At 44.1% G+C, this 17,523-nt stretch overlaps 1 protein-coding gene across 1 annotated transcript in view; it reads left to right on the forward strand.

The window, feature by feature from the left end:
• si:dkey-22o22.2 (neural-cadherin) overlaps positions 1-17,523 on the forward strand; it is a 209,558-nt gene that overhangs the window by 175,036 nt on the left and 16,999 nt on the right. Inside the window, exons 19-25 of the mRNA XM_052022628.1 lie at positions 996-1,089; positions 3,877-4,061; positions 5,553-5,785; positions 8,318-8,595; positions 10,910-11,124; positions 12,113-12,240; positions 15,626-15,753. Coding sequence (XP_051878588.1) covers positions 996-1,089; positions 3,877-4,061; positions 5,553-5,785; positions 8,318-8,595; positions 10,910-11,124; positions 12,113-12,240; positions 15,626-15,753 — 1,261 coding nt within the window. The remainder of the gene's footprint in view (positions 1-995; positions 1,090-3,876; positions 4,062-5,552; positions 5,786-8,317; positions 8,596-10,909; positions 11,125-12,112; positions 12,241-15,625; positions 15,754-17,523) is intronic.

The raw sequence follows: 17,523 nt of genomic DNA on the forward strand, positions 1-17,523 counted from the left end.
GATGCTGAACCTTTGGAATTCAGTTGTGGAGATACAGATTGATAGCTACCTCGGCACCAGGGGAATCAAGGGATATGGATTCGATGCTGGAAAATGGAGTGAGGTAGAAGATCAGCCATGAACTTGATAAATGACAGATTAGGCCCGAAGGCCTTGATGACCTTTCTGCACCAATTTCATTATCTCTTAACGTTAGTTATTATTCTGCCACTTGATGATTCATTTTAAATTAAAGTTAAATTTTAAATTAAATTTTAAATTTTATTCACAGCATGGTAACAGGCCCTTCTGGCCCAACAAGTCCGCGCCACCCATTTTAAGCCCAAATTAACCTACCCATACACCTTTGCAATGTGGGAGGAAACCAGAGCACCCGGAGGAAACCCACGCAGACATGGGAGAACATACAAACTCCTTACAGACAGTGACCGGAATCGAACCCCGATCGCTGGCGCTGTAATAGCATCGCGCTAACCGCTACGCTACCGTGCTGCCCAAATATTAAGATTTTTGCCTCATAACCTCATGAGTACTGCTGTAATATTTGCATCTGGACATCAGCAGTTGGGGCGTTTAACAATATTATATTTGGACAATATTCAAATTCCAGATTCAAAGGTGAAGATTAACCATTTAGTGAGGCTTCAAAGTGTTATAGCAACCTACACAATAGTATCCCAGCAGGAGATGGTGCCTTTAGTGTGAGGTTGGGGGAGGTAAATCAGAGGGAGAATAAATTAAACAATGCAGTTCTCCAAGAGTGCTGAATATATATTGTCATGTAATTCATCCTATGGTTAACTTGGATTTACGCAAATATTATATGCCTCTAGAAAGTGAAACATGGTACCTTAAATATCTGAAAGCTGATCTCCTTGAAAGCTATGTTATCTAAGTCACGAGCATGTTTGAAATGTAATGTTTGTGTCTGCCAGGCATTGATAATGCAGGTTACAACTGATCACTGAAATGCTGTGCTGTATTGCTCGCATTAGGTCAACTTGCTACCACTGAGTTAGGAAAAGTACAAGCTCCTGATCTGGATGACTGGGATGATAAAAGATACAAGTTTATCGGAACCCCTCCAAGGTAAGGAAATCTAGAATATATTAGAAAATATGTTGTGAATATGTCAAACAGAAGATCACACTAATAGAATGGAAATGCATTGCATCATATTAACATAGAAGTGCATCATGGTATCTCTGTTCTAATATTCCTCAGTGTGATTTCACACCACAGATATGGGAATATGTCAGTGTTATATTTACAGTCTCTTTTGATTTTTCAAGTTTTTTAGCTCACCTTCAGACTGCTGTGCAACATTCTAAGGGCAGGAATTGTAGCAGGAGCTGCTTTGAAGCCTTTTCCAGGTTCATTTCTGGGGCAGACGCTAGGTGGGAACCCATCCAGTTTTGACCCGCTGATCCAGTATGAATGGTATTACTCCAATAACTAACTAAATTACACAGTTCTGCTGGTCAGTTCACAGTCACTGCATTGTAAAAATGTCCTGGTTCATGATCTGTGCCTCCACGAGACTGCGATTAGCTACATCCCTAAATCCTTCCAAGTGTCAGCTTTCCACACATCTGAGTAACTCCCGATAGGACTCACCCCAGCCCCCCATGTGATTTTGGACGAGGCGGCTTTATTGACAGGTTGTATAAGACGAGTTCAGGGTAATTGTGATAATTTCCACCCACTTCCTCAGTCCTGATGCAGGGTTTTGTCCCGAAACATCAACACATTCCTTTCCCCCACAGATGCTGCTCGACCCGCTGAGTTCCTCCAGCAGATTGTTTGTTGTTCCGGACTCCAGTATCTGCGGCCTCTGGTGGCTTTGCATTCTTCATCTGTTCGCGTTGTGCCCATTCACTCGGCTTATCAATAACTCTCTGTAAACCATTTGTATTCTCATCATGACTAACCTTCCCACCTATCCTTATACCATTTGCAAATTTGGCTACCATTGGCTTTCTTCCTCCATTGTAAACACTTGCAGTCCTAACACTGATCCCTGTGACATACCACTGGTTGTCAACCTGAAAATGATCCTCTTATCCCTATTCAATGCTTTCTGCTTGTTACCCACTCCTTTATCCATGCCAGAATATTAACTCCAACACCATGGGCTTGCATCTTGAAACTTACTCTTTTGTAAGGCACCTTATCAAATGCCTCCTGGAAGTCTAAATATAAAAGATCTAGTGGTTGCTTCTATCCATGCTGGTCAGGACTTCCTCAAAAACCTCTAGTAGATTGTTGGACTTGATTTCCCACCTCATGAAGCCATGCTAACTCTGCTTGATTAGATTATGATTTTCCAGACGTGCCACTATTTCTTCCTTAACAATTGATTCAAACCTTTTTCCAATTATTTTTGCCTAGTCAGCCCGTTTTTGCCTCCCTGCCTTTTCAAATAGACAGTTTTCCAGCCTTCTGGTACTTCTCCCGGATCTAAGGATTGTTGGAAGATTACAACTAATGCGTCCACTACCTCAGCTGCCTCTACTTTCAGGACCATAGGATGCAGGCCTTCTCGGCCAGGGGTTCAACAGACTTTAGCCCCATTAGTTAGCCTAATAATGTTTCTCTCATGATGATGATAGTATTTGATTCCTCCCCTGTATTATTCAGTATTTATGAGACATTCGTAGTATCTTCTATCACAAAGACAGATGCAAGCCAACGGTTTTACTCTTCTGCCACTTTCTTCTCCCTGTAACTATTTCCCCAACCTCGTTCCCTAGGGGACAATGTTCACCTATCTCTTTCTTCTTTTTCATATACTTGAAGAAGCTCTTGTGGTCTGTTCTTATATTCCTTGCTAGTTTGCTTTTCTCTCTTTTTTATCATTTATATTTTTCCTTTTTTTAATGTACCCTCTCTTTACTATTTTTTGTCTTCCTTGGCTGGATTCTGAATTATCCCAGTCTTCAGGTCTACTGCTAACTTTTGCCTCCTTTTATGCTTTCTCTTTCAATTTAACCCTGGTTGAAAGATTTTTAGAATCTTTCCTCCTGACTGGGATACACTTTTGCTGAGTGCCATGATTTACCTTCTCAAATATCCGCCACTGCTTGCCAACTGCTGCTCTATCTGCTCAGTCCGCTTTAGCCTAGTCTGGCCTATTCCTTTGTAACTTTAACAAGGTTGTTTCTGACCAAATTTTCTTCCTTTCAGACTTAATACAACACTCCACAACTGTATACGTGCTGTAGGAACTCATTGAAACTTGGGAGCACGCCACATGTAGGCACAGTAGTGTAGTGGTTAGCGTAACGCTATTACAGCGCCAGCTACCTGAGTTCAATTCTGGCCGCTGTCTGTAAGGAGTTTGTGTTTCTCCGCGTGACTGCGTGGGTTTCCTCCGGGTGCTCTGGTTTCTTCCCACATTCCAAATATAAGATAAGATATTTATTTATTAATCACATGTACATCGAAACACACAGTGAAATGCATCTTTTTGCGCTACTGAGAATGCGCTGGGGGCAGCCTGCAAGTGTCGCCACTCTTCCAGCACCAACATAGCACGCCCACAGCTCCTAACCTGCATGTCTTTGGAATGTGGGAGGGAACCGGAGCACCCAGAGGAAACCCACACAGACACGGGGAGAATGCACAAAGACGTACAAGTTAGGAAGTTGTGGACGTGCTATGTTGGTGCTGGAAGCGTGGCGACACTTGCGGGCTGCCCCCAGAACACTCTATGCAAAGATGTATTTCACTGTGTGTTTCAATGTACATGTGACTAATAAAGGTATAACTGCAAAAGCAACTTGAAAGCAGTAGGTGACCCAGGGAGGGATGAAGCATACTGCATGGTGCTACGTTCCTTTTTATTCATTACCGAAATATGCATATTTGTTTCAGATATTTTACCCTTAATGAAAAGTCTGGTTTCCTGAGTATCATTGACGGTACACCCTCTGGAGTTTATGGCTTCCAGGTCAAAGTTGCGGATGGCACTTGGCCAGATGTAGTTTCCATAGTGAAGGTTGTTGTTGAAGAATTGGAAGAAGATGCCGTATACAATGCAGGTTCTCTGAGACTGAATGGTGAGCATTTAACCATTTCTTTCCCTACAAGATTTATATGGAAGGTTAATACAATTTTCTACACATTTTTAAGGATGTAGAAATATCATAACAATGTATTGAATGCAAATGAGAAAACAGGCTGTTCACCCCATCATCCATTCCTTCCACAGATATTGATCAACTTTCACTAAGCCTATTCAATTTCCCAAAGGAATACTTTGTGAGTGTCCCTGGGCTTCCCTTTACAAAGCCCAAGCAAAACTGCAGAATATTTATCAGCTAACATGGTACATTTTTGACAATTCCTTTTAGACAGTTTCATAGTATCCAAAGCTAAATATTCATAATATTTAGAATATTCAGTCATTTTTTCTATTTAGCCATGTGCATGGACTTGGATGTCTAGTTTCAGATATCCCTCACACCTGGATATCCTCTCAGACCAAAAAGTACAGCCACTGGGGAAATGTGTCTTCCTATTTGTTTGCTTACATCCTCGTTTTCCCTCTGTTCGGAATGTGTAATTGCCCACAATACACATCTCCAGGCCATTATAGCTGGTTCAACCTTTGCTTTATGCTGCTGGATCTCAAATTTTGTTCGATTAAGACCTACAAAGAAACCTTAATACTTCTCACATTGGGCTGTAGCTCAGTTAATAACGCTTTCACCTCTGCATGAGAAGGTTGTCGATTCAAGCCCCACCCAGAAAGTGAACACAAAATCCGGACAAACGCTCTGTGCGGTACTGAGAGAGTGCCACAATGCCCTCAATGAGATTGAGACATGATCTGCTGACTCAGATGGACAAAAAGAACCCTGTGATGCTCCTTTGAAGAAAAGTAGAGCAACTATCCTGGATGCTACCTGATATTTAGCCCTTGATCAACCTCACATGAGAAAACAGGTTATCATGCCATTATCACCATGCTGTTTGTGGGAGTTTGTTATGTGCAATTTGGCTGCAGTGTTTCCAATACATTAATAGTGATAAGACTTCATTAGCTGTAAATCACTTTAGCACGTTCTGAAAAGTGTAGTATAAATGAAAGTCTTTCTTTGTGACCATAATTTCAAATATGCAAAGCTGTATTGATCTGGGAGAGTACAGAATTTCAAATTGTTTTATCAGTGAATGAATGCACTGCCTTAACACTCGATTGGATGGACAGACTTTATATTTAAAACAGAATGAAATTTGATTCAAATCCTTCACGTGCTTGGATGAGATAAGTGCCTGGTCACAACGGCCAGCATAAATTCTAAGGCTGAATATCACTGATGTTTATTCAGTGATGTTGTGAACTAGAAACTAACCAGTAGTTCTTTATTAGCTTAGTATCACTTCCAAAAACAAACCATCAGGAAAGGCAATTTGTAATTATTATTGGACAAGTTTCCAAAGCCATAAAACTTAGAGCTGAGAAAGAATCATTTTGTCGCAGATTCTTCTGTCTACCCTGGGAGCGATTCTTCAAATAAGACATATTGTTTTTATATATCAAACAGGTGTCACAGCAGAAGAGTTTATATCCCAGCCTACTGCTGACGAAAGTAAATACACTAAACTCAGAAGGATGTTAGCAGAAATTATTCCAGCACAATTGGATACCATTCATATTTTCAGTGTTGTGAATGTCAATGGTCAGGTCGGAGAAGTCGATGTCTGGTATGCGGCACAAGGGTCTCCATTCCTCAAGGCTGAGAAGATGAATGGCAATGTGGCAGCTTTCAAAGCTAAGGTGTGTTCCTGCTGGAGCTAATGATGTGTATCATTATTGCCCAGTAACTTACCGTAAAGTTTCTTACGATAAGCATTTACAAACCAAGTCAAATGAGAGTATATTGTACTGAATTGCCTTATAAAAACTAAGTATAAACAAGATTTGTATATTCCTTTACATCAACTTTTGTCATCATGTTATATATTTTATCAACATCTTCCTGGAGGAAGTCTCAGTAGATAAGCACGGGGTGGTTTTCAGAGTCACTGCTGTTATTGGGGAACCTCACCTGCAGTGCCAGTGCAGGATGAGCAGGGGACAGTAAAGGCCCACAATTTGCGATCCATTAACTTCGTCACTCACCACCACTTTCTTCCTGCAGGTGTTGTTGGCTTTTGGCTGGTAGTATAAAGTGGGAAAATTCTGCGCCCTCTTTGTCGAACACTTCATGCATGATATCCTGAGGTTCCAGTGCACTGATAATGTGAATGAGTACAGTGAACTGTGGAGCAATTCAGTAAAACACGTTTTACAATTTGGCATCTTACATTCAGAATCAGAGGATACCAATGCTGTCTAAATGCTATTCATATGTTTTAAAGAGAAGGGAAGAACTTTTTTTAATTGGTAATTTTTATAATAAATGTTGAATCTTATAGAACAGTTAAACACCATCGGTCTCCCATGTAAAAATTCAATAGCACTCAAGCTCCAAGGCGTAAGGAGCTGCAGACTGGCTCCTACAAACTTTCCTTTGAATGCCGCACTTTTGTGAAGCACATCATGGGAAGTAGTTAAGTCCAGGGCCTGATCTCAAGGAAGAGAGGTTAGTGGACAGGGGTAGAGTTGGCAGTTTGGACCTGTTGGAGGAGGGGAGTGGGGTGGTAATCAGGCCTTGATGTTGTAGGGCTGTGGGAGTTGGGACAGCGAGTTAAGTGATTTGGGGGCTGGGGAAGACCAGGTAAATAACTAAATTAAAGGGTAGCTACCCGAGTCAGATTCCCATCACTGGCCTGTTGGGGACGCCCCCTTGAAGTCACTCAGCTGCAGAGATAGCAGCGCTATTAAAACATTCTTGTTCTAAGAGTGTCCAACAACGGGCTCACTTCAGCACAATGTGAACCTATTTCCTGTTAATTTACATGAAGAACGACATCATCAGGTGTGCATCTGACACAGAAATCATGTCATTGGCACAAGGAAAATTTTGTGACAGTCTGACCAAATTTCAGGGTGGTGGGATTGTAATCATTAAAAAAAATAACTTTTACTAACAGAAAAGCAGTGTTACATGTCTGAATTTCTTTGGCCCTTGGCTGTGTCATTGTTGTTCTGCAACTGGTCACCAGGAGGTGTAAAAGAGCAGTGTGAGAAGCTCGCCTGATCTTCACTTGGGGAGAAGCTATGTCGTCTCTATTTGAAAAAACAACACGATGCTGGAGGAACTCAGCAGGCCAGGCAGCATCCGTGGAGAAAAGCAGGCGGTCAACGTTTCGGGTCAGGACCCTTCCTCAAGACTGAAGATAGACAAAGGGGAAGCCCAACATATAGGAGGGAGCACTTCCCCTAATGTCATCTAATGTGGCCTCCTCTACATTGGTGCGAACAAACGCAGACGAGGTGACCATTTCACAGGACTGTGCACTCTGTCCATACCCACGATCTGTCCATAACCACTCTGTCCTGCGCTCTGTCCGTAACCGCGATCTGCGTCTCCCCGTTGCCGGTCACTTCAACTCCCCCTCCCACACTGTCACTGATATAACAGTCCTCGGCCTCCTCCACTGCCGGGAGAATTCCAAGTGCAAACTGGAGGGACAGCGCCTCATTTTCCGTCTTGGAACCTTGCAGCCTAACGGCACGAACATTGAATTCTCCCACTTTAAGTAATCCCCACCCCCCTTCCCCACACCCCCCAACCACCCCCCCCACCCCCCACCATGCTTCTTCCCTTTCCCAGCCTCTCTGTCTTTCTCCTCATCATTTTATTTTCTCTCTCTTCCTCCCCTCCCCTCCCCCCACCCCGCCTGCCTCCCCCACCTGTGCCCCACCCCCCGGTGGATCTGCTCTCCCCTCCTCCCCCGCACCTGCCCATCACTATCTCTTACCTGCATCTCCCTATCACCACCCTGTGCCCACCCCACCTCCCCTCTTTTGTCCACCTATCACTGCTCTGCTTTCCCCTCCTATATATTGGGCTTCCCCTTTTCCTATCTTCAGTCCTGAAGAAGGATCCTGACCCGAAACGTTGACCGCCTGCTTTTCTCCACAGATGCTGCCTGGCCTGCTGAGTTCCTCCAGCATCGTGTTGTTTTTTCGTCTAGATTCCAGCATCTGCAGTCCTTTATTTCTCATCTCTAGTTAATACCTCCCTATAGGAGTGCTTCTTTCAAGACACGAAACAAAGGATGGACACTATTAAATTAAAATCAATCTCCTATGTTTCTCCTTCCTTGTAATTAGTGATAACATCCAGTGTTTGATGGTCTTTGTGTCTTTCTTATAATTTTACAAAATTGTTAAATAAATGCAAACACATTTTCCTTGCAGCTGGAAATCAACTTAAATGTCAGCATCTCTCAAGTTGCTGTGGACGAGTGCGTGACTACAGCCTGTGAGACAGGGACTGGGTGCACGAGCACCACGAGTTTTAGCCCTGCTCCAACAGTGCTGAATGCTGGAGAGATCTCCTTGGTTTCCATTACAGCATCCACCACAGCTCAGTGTATCTGTCCAGCTCGAGAAGGGCGACGACTCTCCTGTTCCTCATATCCGATTAATCCGTGTCTAAACGGTGGCACCTGTGTTGACGTTGATTGGGGTTACAGGTAATTCAGCAACATGTTACATGTTAGTCACTTTACTGATTTGCCCTATGTTAAGTTGTACTTCTATGTTTAAACAATATTATTGTCTGCAAGCGAATGGCCTAAATTAATCTGCCAATATTAGTATTGCTTTATTATTGTCACTTGTACCGAGGTACAGTGAAAAACTTGTCTTGCATATCGATCGTACAGGTCAATTCATTACACAGTGCAGTTACATTGGGTTAGTACAGAGTGCATTGATGTAGTACAGGTAAAAACAATAACAGTACAGAGTAAAGTGTCACAGCTACAGAGAAAGTGCAGTGCAATAAGGTGCACGGTCACAACAAGGTAGATCGTGAGGTCATAGTCCATCTCATCGTATAAGGGACCTGTTCAATAGTCTTATCACTGTGGGGTAGAAGCTGTCCTTGAGCCTGGTGATACGTGCCCTCAGGCTCCTGTATCTTCTACCTGATGGAAGAGGGGAGAAGAGAGAATGATCCGGGTGGGTGAGGTCTTTGATTATGCTGGCTGCTTCACCAAGGCAGGCAAGTGCTGATGGAAATAGCCACGCCACAACACTCAGGGCAGCACAGTAGCACGGTTGGTAGAACCACTGCCTCACAACTCCAGCAACCCAGGTTCAATTCTGACCTCCGACACTGTCTTTGGGGAGTTTCCATGTTCTCCCTGTGCCTGTGTGGGTTTTCTCTGGGTGCTCCAGTTTCCTCCCACATCCCAAAAATCCCTGGGTTGGTAGATTAATCGGCCACTGTAAATTGCCCCTAAAGTGTAGGTAAGTGTTAGAATTGGGGGTGGGGGGGGGGGGTTGATGGGAATATGGGGGGAATTAAATGGGTTAGGATAGGATTCATGTGAAACTGGGTGCTTGACGCTTCATGTAGACTTGGGTCAAAGGGCCTGGTTCAATATTATGTCTCTCTCTGACTCTATCATATATTAAAAAAGGCTAACTCACACATAAATGAGGCTGGCTCAAGAGATGTTCATCCTCCCATTTTTCTGATGACAAATACTGTCAAAGTAATAAATAAATGGTCATTATCAGTGATGGACGGACACTTTGTCCTCCCGTTTCGCTGGCTGTAACTTCGCTGCAAATTCAGGTTAGTGTTGCAGACATTTACAGAGCTGCTCCTCATGTCAAGTACCAGGCTAGTAAATTCCGTTTGGGAGGCCTGCTCTTACTGTTATTTTCTATTTTAATAAATTGTTATCATTATCTTTAGCAAAAAAAACTTCAGAATGTGTAGGGTTAAAAATGTCCTGTAAACTTTTATATTCAAGTTGCTTAATGTCCATAGAACCATAGAACAATGCAGCACAATACAGGCCCTTCGGCCCACCATGTTGTGCCAACCTTCTAACCACACCTAAGACTATCGAACCCCTTCCTCCCACATATCCCTCAATTTTTAATTCCTCCATATGCTTATCTGACAATCTCATGAACTTGACCAACGTATCAGCCTCCACCACCACCCCAGGCAGCGCATTCCATGCACCAACCACTCTCTGGGTGAAAAACCTCCCTCTGACATCTCCCTTGAACTTCCCACCCATTACCTTAAAGCCAATGTCCTCTTGTATTGAGCATTGGTGCCCTGGGAAAGAGGTGCTGGCTGTCCACTCTATCCATTCCTCTTAATATTTGTACACCTCTATCATGTCTCCTCTCATCCTCCTTCTCTCCAAAGAGTAAAGCCCTAACTCCCTTAGTCTCTCCTCATAATCCATACTCTCTAATCCAGGCAGCATCCTGGTAAATCTCCTCTGCACCCTCTCCAACACCTCCGCATCCTTCCTATAATGAAGTGACCGGAATTGGACACAGTACTCTAAGTGTGGTCTAACCAGAGATATCAGACACTTTAGCAAATTTGATTCTCACACACAGAACAAATTTGTTTATAAATTGTTCACAGAAGTTTTGTAGGCTTGGTTAAAGACTTTAAAACCTCCTGCAATTGCTTACTTTTAGCCAATTCATTCATGTTGGCTAAAAGTAACTAAACTGTTCACCGGTGCCTCATGGGACGATGGGAAAGAATAAACTAAGATGCTTGAGAAGTTTAGCTCTCAATGGGTTTACAAGCCAGGAAGGAATTCCAAGGCACTGACTGAGGATCAGTATCTGCCCTAGAGGATAAATGACCAAGATGCACCTAATTTCACGTCGCATGTGCACCTGTGAGTTTCTCTATCTATGTAAACTTCCTGTCTTCTAAACTTCCCGTCTCACATGAAGTGCAACAATTTTTTGCTTAGATTATGCAATTATTAATCTGTCACTCCTTTGCACAAATAGGTGCGAGTGCAATCCAATGTTTGACGGGCCTGAATGTCAACAAACACGATACACGTTTAAAGGACATGGTTATGCTTGGTTTCCTCCCATCAAGTCTTGCTTTAAGAGTTTAATTTCCCTGGAATTCCTCACTGAAGCTGCTGATGGACTTCTGCTCTACAATGGACCCCTCTCACACAGTCACTCCGGAGAGCTGGAAGACCACATTACGTTAGGTACAATTGTCAGGAACAGAAGGAATACAAAATTCTATTTTTATTAGTATTTGTAACTTCAGAACATAAAAACATTTTTTGACAGTGGTTCAGATAGATAGTTTTTTAAAATTTTGGTTTCATTTTGATTTAAGAATCAAATTCCCTTTTCTCTGAAAGGTTGTGAATTTTGGTGGATTGTGATTTTTTGAGCAACTCCTCATTTTTGTCATGGATAATAAACTTTGAAGATCATTACAGACAAACCCATCGCCCACCTTGCCCTACTATCCTGTCATGGAGACTTTCAATAGGATTAACTGGCCAGTGAGTTCCTTATTTATTCTACTGGGCAGAGGAGACAAACAGAAGTTTGAGGCAGCCTGGTGGAGCAGGAAGTAGAGTCACTGCCTCACAGCTCCAGTGACATCAGTTCAATACTGATCTCTGGTGCTGTCTGTATGGAGTTTGTTTGTTCTCCTTGTGGCTGCTTGGGTTTCCTCTGGGCGCTCCTGCTTCCTCCTACACCCCAAGAACGTGCCAGCTGATGGGTTCATTGGCCACTATAAATCACCCCTAGTGTGTTGTGGTAGAAACTGGGGGGAGTTGATGGGAATTCAGGGAGAATAATAAATTGGATTAGTGTAGAGGGTGGTTAATGATCTGTGTGGACTCGGTGGGCCAAAGGGTTTGATTCAGTGCAGTATAACTCTCTGAGAAATGACCAATAGCATTGGAGAGCGAGGCAAATTCCCCATTAAAGCTGGAAAAACAGTTAATTTCCCATTTGAGCCCAAACAAACAAGCGATTTGAAGACATATTTCAATGTATTAGAATGAGTTTATCTTTGGTATCAGGCCTAAAGTTGTCAGTCTTGTATTTCAGATAAGCTGAGAGCCTCTCCATTTATAATTTAAGGCCTTTGCACTAAAAATATGTTCTTTTCAGGTTCTAGGTCATTCGGGTATTTGTTCACTCGTGTTCTAACTGATCACATTTTGCCCACAGAGCTGAGGAACGGAGTTCCTTCACTCAGTGTTAATCACGGGTCCGGATCACTCCATCTCCAGATGCCACCCAGTGTCTATGTTGCAGATCGGCATTGGCATAGGTTGGATATAATCAGTGATGGAAAGGTAAGTATGAACATGCAGGGATACATAGAAGCAAAATTTGCTCGGGCACCAACTGAAGTCATACAGTCATAGAGCAAATCAGCACGGATACAGCCCTTCGGCCCAACCAGTCCATGCTGACCAAGGTGCCCACCCAGCTAGTCCCAATTTCCTACGTTCGGCCCATATCCCTCCAAGCCCTGCCCCTCCATGTACCTATCCAAGTGCTTCCTAAATGATGCTGTTGTACCTGCCTCACCCACTTCCTCTGGCAGCTCGTTCCACACACTCACCACCCTCTGCGTGAAAAAGTTGCTCCTCAGGCTCCAAGTAATTCCATAAATAACTTGCATTGTTTGCTCAAATAAGATGGTAATTCCTAGAAATATTACTGGAATGTAGAATCTGAGAGAATATCAGAAGCCAGCACAAAATTTAAAACATAGAACATAGAACAGTACAGCACAGGAACAGGCCTCAGCCCACCATGTTGTGCCGAACTAATTAAACCAGTAATTAAATGCATAACTAAACTAATCCCTTCTGCCCATATCCCTCCATTCTCTGCACATTCACGTGCATATCTAAGAGTCCCTTGAACGTGTCAATCATATCTGCCTCCACCACCACCCCTGGCAGCACATTCCAGGCACCCACCACTCTCTGTGTAAAATAAAACTTGCCCCACACATCTCCTTTGAACTTACCCCCTCTCACCTTAAATGCATGCCCTCTAGTGTTAGACATTTCAACCCTGGGAGCAAGATACTGGCTGGCTACTCTTTATCTATGCCTCTTATAATCTTATAAACTTCTATCAGATCTCCCCTCAGCCTCTGCCACTCCAGAGAAAACAACCCAAGTTTGTCCAACCTCTCCTTATAGCTCATGCCCTCTAATCCAGGCAGTATCCTGGTGAACCTCTTCTGCATCTTCTCTAAAATCTGCATATCCTTCCTGTAATGGGGCAACTGTAATTGAATGCAATACTCCAGATGCAGCTTAACTAGAGTTTTATAGAAAACTGCAACATAACTTCCCGACTCTTGAACTCAATGCCTTGACTAATAATAGACGGATAGTATCTATTACCTTGCTCCTGCCCGTTCTTCCTTACAGATGTACTGGCCCTGACATCTACCTGGATTAGAGCGTATGGAATATGAGGAGAGGCTTAAGGTGCTAGGGCTTTATTCACTGGAAAGGAGGAGGATGAGAGGAGACATGTTAGAGGTATATAAAATATTGAGAGGAATAGATAGAGCAGACAGCCAGCGCCTCCTTCCCAGGGCACCAATGCTCAAGACGAGAGGGCATGGCTTTGAGGTTATGGGTGGGAGGTTCAGGGGAGATGTCAGGGGGAGGTTTTTCACCCAGAGAGTGGTTGGTGCATGGAATGCACTGCCTGGGGTGGTGGTGGAGGCAGCTACATTGGACAGGTTCAAGAGTTTGTTGGATAGGCACAGAGGAATGTGAGATAGAGGGATATGCGGGAGGAAAGGTTTAGACAGTGTGAGGGTGGTTTGATGGACAGCACGACATGGTGGGCCGAAGGGCCTGTTTTGTGCTTTATGGTTCTACCGTTCTTCCTCTCAATGCCTCCACTTTCTGACTTGGGGCTCTGGTTCCCACCCCCCTGCCAAACTAGTTTAACCCTCCTGAGTAGCACCAGCAAACCTCCCGGCCAGGATATTGGTTCCCCTCCAGTTGAGGTGCAACCCATCCCCTCTTGTACAGGTCACCCCTGCCCCAGAAGAGTTTCCAATGATCCAAGAACCTGAAACCCTGCCCCCTGCACCAGTTCCTCAGCCACACATTCATCTGTTCTACCTTTCTATTCCTTCCTGACCAGCACTGGCACGGGAGTAATCCGGAGATTACTACCTCTGTGGTCCTGCTTTTCAGCTTCTTTCCTAACTCTCTCTACTTACTGAGCAGGACCTCTTCCCCCTTTCTATCTACGTTGTTGGTGCCGATGTGCACCACGACCTCTGGCTGCTCACCACACCCACACCCCTCCACCCTCCCCCCCCCCCCCCCCCCCCCCCCCCCCCCCCCCCCCCCCCCCCCCCCCCCCCCCCCCCCCCCCCCCACACCGAGAATGTTCTGCAGCCGCTCCGAGACCTCCCTTACCCTGGCACCCGGGAGACAACACACCATCCTGGCGTCACTTTCGTGGCCACAGGACCTCCTGTCTGGCCCTTGAACTAACGAGTCCCCTATCACTATTGCTCTGCCTGACTTCACCCTTCCCTGCTGAGCCTCAGAGCCGGTCTCAATGCCACTGACCTGGCTGCTGCTGCTGTGCCCTGATAGCTTATCCCCACCCCCCCCACCCCCAGCAGTATCCAAAGGGGTTGCTGAGGGGAATGGTCACGGGGGACCCTGCACTGTCTGCCTGCTCCCTCTACCTTTCCTGGTGGTCACCCAACTATCTGCTGTCTGCATCTTAGGTGTGACCACTTCTTTCAGGTGAGCTTATTCTAACGAGCTCATATATTTTTGTGAGTTTATTCTAGTGAGTTTACATTCCTAGTGAGTTTATATTCTAATCATTATTGAGAGAGAATGCATTGTTCAAATCTTCTGACTCTTCGCAAGAAGTATTTCCCTGGGATATTTACAGCTTTCTCCTTAACCTCTGTTTCAAACTTGTCTTTATTGCTTATTGTTTCACTTCCTACTGTTATCAATCCAGGTCTTATTCTTTTGCTTCGTTTCTGGTGTGCTGCACCTGTTGTAGATCCATAGGGCTGGATGAAATGGAGGAGGTCATTTGTGGGGAGAATTGGGAAGGAATTGCATTGAGGGAATTGGGTTTGAGGAGGACTAAGCCAGATTTGAGTGGAGGATTAGGCTGGAGTTAGGAGAAGGTTGGTCAGGGAATTGACAGGCTTCAGGTGAGATTGGTGGGGATAGGGATGATTGGGAGCGGGTAAATCGAGGAGGGGTCCTTTGGGTCAACTGGGAAGATGATAAGAGTCATGTGGCCAATGGCACTGAGGGAAGAATGGGAAAGACAACTTTACAGAAGATTGTTGCGTTGGGCTCTGCTGTAGACCAGCTTCAATGTAGACCCTTTAATAATCCGAAGCATTCCCAGACCCTCCGCTCAACTCTTGCTTTAGTGAAGCCTGCCTCCTTTCCCAGAACATTTTATATAAATGACTTCAAAACATGTGCATGCCCATCGTGCTCTTTGTGAATGTGCATCATACACACAGACCATCTGGAACAGGAGTTCGGAAGTCAATGCCAACACACTTAAATACCAGATGAAACTCAATTGTGTACTGACTAAAAGAATGCTACAAACACAAGGTTTCAGTGCATTGGAGAATTGAATTCTTAGGCTTATGTGATATGCAGTACAACAATATTGAAATAAAACTTACTCATGTTACAGAGGGTGAAGATGATCCTTGACCATTGCATCGGTGCTGCTGTGAGTGAGAAAGGAGGCACTGGCAGAGGCCTGTCAGAAATGGACCGCAATCTGTGTGAAATTTCAGGGGAAACCCCTGGGCAGGCAAGGTAAGAAATATTTTAAAGCAGAGTAATCAATGCTCTGTGGTAAAATAAGCAAACACCCTGAATTGTACATTCAATTACTGTTTCCTATGATTCCCTGTACAGTGATGCATTCACAGAAGACACACCAGTGGCTCTACCTCAATAGGAGTTTGAGGAGATTTGGTACGTCACCAAAGATTCTTGCAAATTTCTATAGATGTACAGTGGAGAGTATTCTGACTGGTTGCATCACAGCCTGGTACGGAGGTTCCAATGCACAGGATCACAAGAGGCTGTAGAGGGTTGTAGACTCAGCCAGCTCCATCACTGGCACATTGAGGACATTCTCAAGAGGCGGTGCCTTAAGAAGGCGGCATCCATCATTAAGGACCCTCACCATCTGGGACATTGCCATCTCTTCTCATTACTACCATCGGGGAGGAGGTACAGGAGCCTGAAGACCCACACTCAACGATTCAGGAACAGCTTCTTCCCCTCCGCCATCAGATTTTTGAACGGTCCATGAACCCATGGACACTATTTCTTTATTCCTTTTTTTGCATTATTTGTTTATTTTGTAATTTATAGTAATTTTATGCCATTGCGCTGCACTGCTGACACAACAACACATTTCACGACATATAAGTCAGTGATAATAAATCTGATTCTGATTCTGATTCTGAAATGTCAAGAGCTCCACAGTATTTTCTACTTTGATACTGGAATCTCTCAGAATACCTTTTTATTGACAATGAATTGCTCCACAATAGAAACACTGGGTTTCAGATTTTATAAATATATCAGATTGTTTTCTCTTTATACAATCTTCTCACCTAAAGGAGTGTTGTTACAGCTATATCCATCCAAACAAATGAAGATTTCATAACACTTCTGACTGAATCTTGTAGTTGGTGAAGAAGCTTTGATGTCCACATCTAAAGCACTTACTGTAGAGTCTTTACCTTTCTGCAAAAGCCAAGGCTCTCGTTAGGAAAAAAGAGGTCTATTCAAGCTCTAGGGAGAAGAAACCCACATGTCTACCCACTCAACAGAATAGAAGTTCTTTATCTCAGGAAGCTCTTGATGTTGTCTCCGGACTCTTTCCAATGCCTTGATGTTCTTCCTGAACTGGACACAATATTCCAGTTGAGGCTTGGCCAATGACTTGGAAAGATATCCTAATGGAGAAAAATATAAAATGTGGAAAACTGAAGGGACCAAAGAAGAATCAGGCAGCATCAGAGGAAGTGTAACATTATTAGTAGGGAACAGCTGGCCCTGATGTGGAGATGGAACATTTGGGTGGTATTGAGAACCTTGAATCCCTGGATCTGGAGCACATAGAAGCCATGAGTGCGCCACAAAAACTGTCCCCCTACCTGCCCTGTCAGGCTCTTCCTTCCCCATCTGCAGTTCCCACATTGGCCTCACTGACCTCAGAACCCACTAAACCAGAGTTAAAGTAAGTCATCCTCAGTCCCAAAGGGGTGCCTGAGAAGAAGAAGAAGAAGAAGATTATTTTCTGATAATGTTACCATGCACAACTTTGTCTTCAATGGCCTTGTTTTGCTAAGGGAGCTGTGAATGAGCGGTGCCAGCTGCACAATGTTCTCCATTCCCAACCAGTTATATTCAATGGCTCTATTCATTGTTGTCAACATCAGTGCTGTTGACAACATTTATTCTGTGGACGTCTCCCTCAGTTGCTGCCAGGGATGTTGGCAATGCCATCTGGGGAGCCATTGAAGTTTGGATTCACCAGAGTTAAGGCCGACAGAGATGGCGCCTGGC

This window comes from Pristis pectinata, chromosome 9, assembly GCF_009764475.1.
Source record: "Pristis pectinata isolate sPriPec2 chromosome 9, sPriPec2.1.pri, whole genome shotgun sequence".
Classification (NCBI taxonomy): Eukaryota; Metazoa; Chordata; class Chondrichthyes; order Rhinopristiformes; family Pristidae; genus Pristis; species Pristis pectinata.